At 36.5% G+C, this 5,105-nt stretch overlaps 1 protein-coding gene across 1 annotated transcript; it reads right to left on the bottom strand.

The window, feature by feature from the left end:
• Positions 1-378: 378 nt before the first annotated feature.
• On the bottom strand, positions 379-3,275 carry LOC129003714 (uncharacterized). The gene is made up of 3 exons (XM_054432013.1): positions 2,807-3,275; positions 1,082-2,617; positions 379-425 (listed from the first exon to the last, which is right to left on the bottom strand). The coding sequence occupies exons 1-3, from the start codon at positions 3,273-3,275 to the stop codon at positions 379-381; spliced, it is 2,052 nt and encodes a 683-aa protein (XP_054287988.1).
• Between the last annotated feature and the right edge of the window lie 1,830 nt (positions 3,276-5,105).

The following is a 5,105-nucleotide window of genomic DNA, read 5'->3' as shown; positions in this document are numbered from 1 at the left end:
TAAGGTAGGTTGTACGTATAAAAAAGAGAAAAATGGTTCTATGTTCACCCTTTATTTTATAGAAAGAAAGGAATCGAGGGCATGACAACATAATATGTGTATAGTCCTCTTTGATAAACAAATTTTTCCTTTGATAGAGTATGTCTCTGGTATGCAATATTTACACGCAAGCTGAGTTAAACTTTACTTTGTTCTCCATAATTCAATCAGGATAATTTGTAATATACCCACGGCAAAGTACTTATACCATCACTTGAAATGTGTCTTTTGTCATCATGAGCTGACAATGAAATCTTGTTGAGTTCCATACTACACAGGTCATGTTTATAGCTCCTAATTACGTTACTTGGACTGTATTTGTCAATTTTGAGGTTTCAGTCAGTCAGTGTAGTCCTGGAAGCTGATGCCATTGTCGACATAGTGCTCTACATTCCACATCACCCATGAGGTAGGAGCATGATGCGTTTTTTTTATAGTGGTTTCCCCAAGAGGCCTAGCCCAGACAACATAACATGTGTCCGGTCCACTTCAGATTTCCTTCAAATTTTTTTTCTTCATTTTTTTTTTTCTTCAAATTGACATTTTTCTTCAAATTCACATTTTTCTTCAAATTCATATTCTTCAAATTCATATTTTAACCGGTAATAGAGTATTTTTCTTCAAATTCATATTTTCTTCAAATTCATATATTCTTCACATTCATATTTTATCCGTTAATAGAGTATGTCTTTGCTATTTTATACAATATTTACATTCGAGTTTAGTCAATTCTTCATTCTCATTCTTCTTCATTCTTCATTCTCTATCTTTCAATTCTCAGGTATTTTGTAGTGTCCCCACGGCAAAGTACTAATACCATCACTTAAAATGAATCTTTTGTCATCATGAGCTGACAACGAAATCTTGTTGAGTTCCACACTATACAGTTCATGCTTATAGCTCCTAATTACGTTATTTGGACAGTATTTGTTAATTTGGGTTTTCAGGCAGTCTTTGTAGTCTTGGAATGTAATACTATTTTCTACAACTGCTCTTTTAACTCCTTTTGATCTTTTTGAGATGCTGTCATTTTCTGACCTACTTGCATACATTTTTGATTTCAACGCAATGTGTTCAAACATAATTCTTCCATTTAGTTCATCCTTGAACTTTCCGATGATCTTCTTATTAGTGACACTGAAACATGGATGATTAGGTGGGTAGTCACTCGTGTCGAAAAAATCTTGCATTTCCTTCATATCTTTATATACATCATCAGTATATGTTAAGTATGTAAGTGAATCTGTGTCTGTGTACTGCAATTGAACTTTATCCCCGTATCGTGCTTTTATCACATTGTAGTGAAAGTCATACATCAATGTCTTAGACACGTCCAAAATACTCATTCCCACGTAGATAGGTTTGTTGAATACAAGTTTGGTCTTGCTCATGTGTACTGCCGCAAGTTGATCCGTAAATATTGTTCTCCTCTTGAAGTTAGGTTGAGCCAACCACTTGTCTACTTGTTTTTCCTTTGTCGCCAACCGGATGTTGACACGATTCCGAATGTTTTCCATGGTTTTGCCAAACACGGCATTATTCATAAGCTTGAAAAAATCCTTTTCAAAATTGTTTGTAGCTTTAGTTCTCATACTAGTATTCAGATCGATGTAAGGTTTAAGCCAGTTGCTCTGAGTGAAACTTATTGCTTTGTGAATATTCTTTAATTTCAAACCGAGAGAGATGTATTGCTTCAAATTCCGAAAGTGTAGAACATATCTCTTTTTGTCAAACAATGTGGCTAGAAGTTTCTCTTGTTTAGATCCGGGTGGTATTTGTCTTTCAGGTGCTAGAGGTAGATCGGAATGTAGGTCGTGCAGTTCTTGGGGATACTCTAAATCTACTTCCAATATGTATCCCATATTTCCATCATCTGGAACTGATAAAATATCAAGGTTGTGAACATCTTCTACCCACTTGAAATCAGAGTAAGGCATATGTTGGCTCATAGCCCAGCCATACAAGTTATTGGCGTCAAGGTATGTAAGATATGACGTGGGCAAATTTTCATTATAACGTTCCTCCATGTATTTGTTATTGGCAGTGGCGTACCGGTTCGAACATTGTGATAATCCTCCTCGTATCCCGTTTCCAATCATTAGAATCATATTGTAGTCTGATAAAAGTTCAAGTTCGATCTCGGTTGTTTTGAGCATGGCACTCCAAGCTAGTCCTGGTGCTGTGTAGTACCATGCTGGGTCCAGCTGGTAAGTCTCCATACAAATGTTTCGAAAGTTCTCCATGACGTCTGCTAATTGCAATACATCTGATTGGTTGTAGAGTAAAGTGTATGCTTTCATGCTTTGTATATTAAATTCGTTCCAAACTTTGCTTGCATGCTCATAGTCTTCATCTTCAATGTTGGTCATGGTTAGTTTGTTGTAGAAGTCTTTCTTATGTGGGAGTGACGTGTATTCAAATTTCTGTAGGGAGTCCATAAAGTCATAAGGGTACACACCCTTTTTTTGCAGCAGCTTCAGCTGTTCACTCGAGTAGTACTTCGAAGTATGCTTAAAATGTTGAGGAGATAAGTTCTTGACGAGTATGTCTAAACTACTTGACATGAATTTAACCGAATCTACAAATCTCAAATCAATACCTCCTTTTACATGAACAGTATAAGAAATATATTTTTCCTCGTTATTTGGTATAACATCAATAGTGTCATCATTCAAACCAAACATTTTGATAAACAGGTGAGTATCGTATCCAGAAAGATTGTGAATAAATATGGGGAGGAAATGAGGTTTTCTAAAATTTAAATTACAAGCGTTGTGCGCTGGACCCCTTAGTTTTCCTGTAAGATGGTCATGGTCTCTAACAAACGGCTTGTCTTCTGTAAACTCCTTTCCACAAATATGGCACTGAGTGGCCGTCAATAGAGTAATATCGTCCTCCTCTGAAAGTTCCATTGGCTTAGCAGCTTCTTTTGAATATAGATAGCTTATTTTCTTAGACTCGTTGAACAACCTCTCTACAAAAACCTGAGCTGCATCTTCGCCAAAGTATGTTACTGGCCTTGCATAATTGTGTTCTTCTTGTACTATGTAATACGAAAAACTAATCGCATCATGTTTTTGGTACTTTTTCGTGTACGATCCGCTTGTGTATTCCTCTTCACTTCCGGTAGAATGTACTGGAGTAAGCATACATTCAAAATCAGCATAGACGACGAATGGCACTTTCATTCTCTTATTAAAGTCATTAAACTTTATTGTTTCACCTTCTTTGGGCATTATGATCTTAACTGCTTCGTGCTGCTTACAATATTCTCTATGTGTTTTCAATAAATCTTCTGTGCCAAAATGTGATAGGCACCGTCTACATATGTGGATACTATGTGAATGCTTTGATTTCTGTGCTCCAACAAGTCTACTTAGATTTTTAATTAGGCAATAATGTGTATTCTTCTCATCCTTTAAGTATAGTAAATCAACATGTTGCTCTTTCTCCTCATCGGTTGTCAGTAATGGATACACAACCCACTTTTCATCATGGCTGTAAACATTTATGGATATCCCAGTTCGCTTTTCAAAAAGTTTAACGTTACTCAAACTGACCGGGAAATCAATCCCATTCATGGCATAATCAAAGTCGTGCTCATATTTCTGGTAGTGTTGTGTTCTGTAAGGGTGTTCTGCCCTATCTACAGGATGCAGAGCAGCAAGTATTGACCACAAAAAACATTTTTGGTCTTTATTTACAATATTTATAGTGGCTCTCTTGTTTTTAATTGGTTCCGGCAGGTCTATGTATGAAGAACCTCTTAATGGTACATAGCGGTTGATCCTTAGTTCTATGTTAAGTATCCTATTCAGGGACCAACCTGATCCCTTAGTCTGGAACTCCTCCATTTCAGTCAAGATTTTCTTTTCTTTAGTTTGTAACTGATCTTCTATATTCGTGGTTGAGTATATGATATCGTTTTGAGTTTTAAAATTGATTTCTTGAAAAATTTCTTCATCGTTAGATGTTTTTTTAAACTCAGTTAAAAGTACAATGTTTATTTTTACGTTATTATTTTGCACTTGCTTGGCTATTTTATCATAAAATAGAGGTCTTGATAGTTTAAGAAACTGTATAGGGTCTTTTATCGCAAGCGTGTTGTCAATTACATACGTTTTCATTCTATTCTTGAACGCCTTCTCTAACTCTTTTATTTCTAGGTTAGGTTTAGGTTCTGCCATGTCGTTATTGGTTGATATTGCAGTGTTGTTTGTGGAAAGTACGGATGATTGGAGAGTATTTGTAGCGGAGCTAGTTGTGGGCATTACACTTTCCACGGGCTGGCTAGAGCTATTTGATTGTGCATTATTTTCCACGCAATGTTTTTTTGCAGCTGGAGCAGCAAGTTCATCTCTTGAACGTTTTGTAGTACATATTTTTAGATGGCGTGATTTGTGGGATAATGTCACTAATGTGCCACACAACTCACAAGGCTTCTGTGGTTCAATTGTACGCACCTGTGCACCACGGCAGGTTTTTAAGTGACGCACCATGTTTTTTGATAAAACAGTCCTGTTGCACTTAACACAAGTTTGTTTGTTCGCTTCCATTTTAAAATTTTTGTCCCTGGATCTCTGGATGTCCGTGGCCTATGATTTCTGTCTAAAACTCAGGATTTTACGTAGTAAGCTTCTCCTCTTCCTTCCTTTAAAACCACTCGATTATGACTGATTTGTCTTGCTCTTCTCACCGCTATTTATAGCAGAAAACTGTAAAAAATTAACACTTTTGTCTCTGGATCTCTGGATGGTCGTTTCTTATGGTTTCCATCTAAAACATAGTATTTTTTCAGTATGCTTGTCCTCTTCTTTTCTTCAGAATATCTTGATTATGATTGATTTGTCTCTCTCTTCTCGCCCCTATTTATTGCAGAAAGCTGTAAAAACTTACACTTTTGTCTCTGGATCTCTGGATGGCCGTGTCCTATGGTTTTCGTCTAAAACACTGGCTTTTTCGCAGTATGCTTCTCCTCTTCTTCTCTTCAAAACCACTCGATTATGACTGGTTAGTCTCGCTCTTCTCACCGCTATTTATAGCAGAAAACTGTAAAAAACGAACAC

The sequence above is a fragment of the Macrosteles quadrilineatus genome, unplaced genomic scaffold (assembly GCF_028750875.1).
Source record: "Macrosteles quadrilineatus isolate MER2022 unplaced genomic scaffold, UCM_ALF_1.0 Scaffold_1__1_contigs__length_201487025, whole genome shotgun sequence".
Classification (NCBI taxonomy): domain Eukaryota; kingdom Metazoa; phylum Arthropoda; class Insecta; order Hemiptera; family Cicadellidae; genus Macrosteles; species Macrosteles quadrilineatus.
The sequence above is the reverse complement of the archived record's forward strand: the minus strand, read 5'-3'. Positions and strand labels throughout refer to the sequence as shown.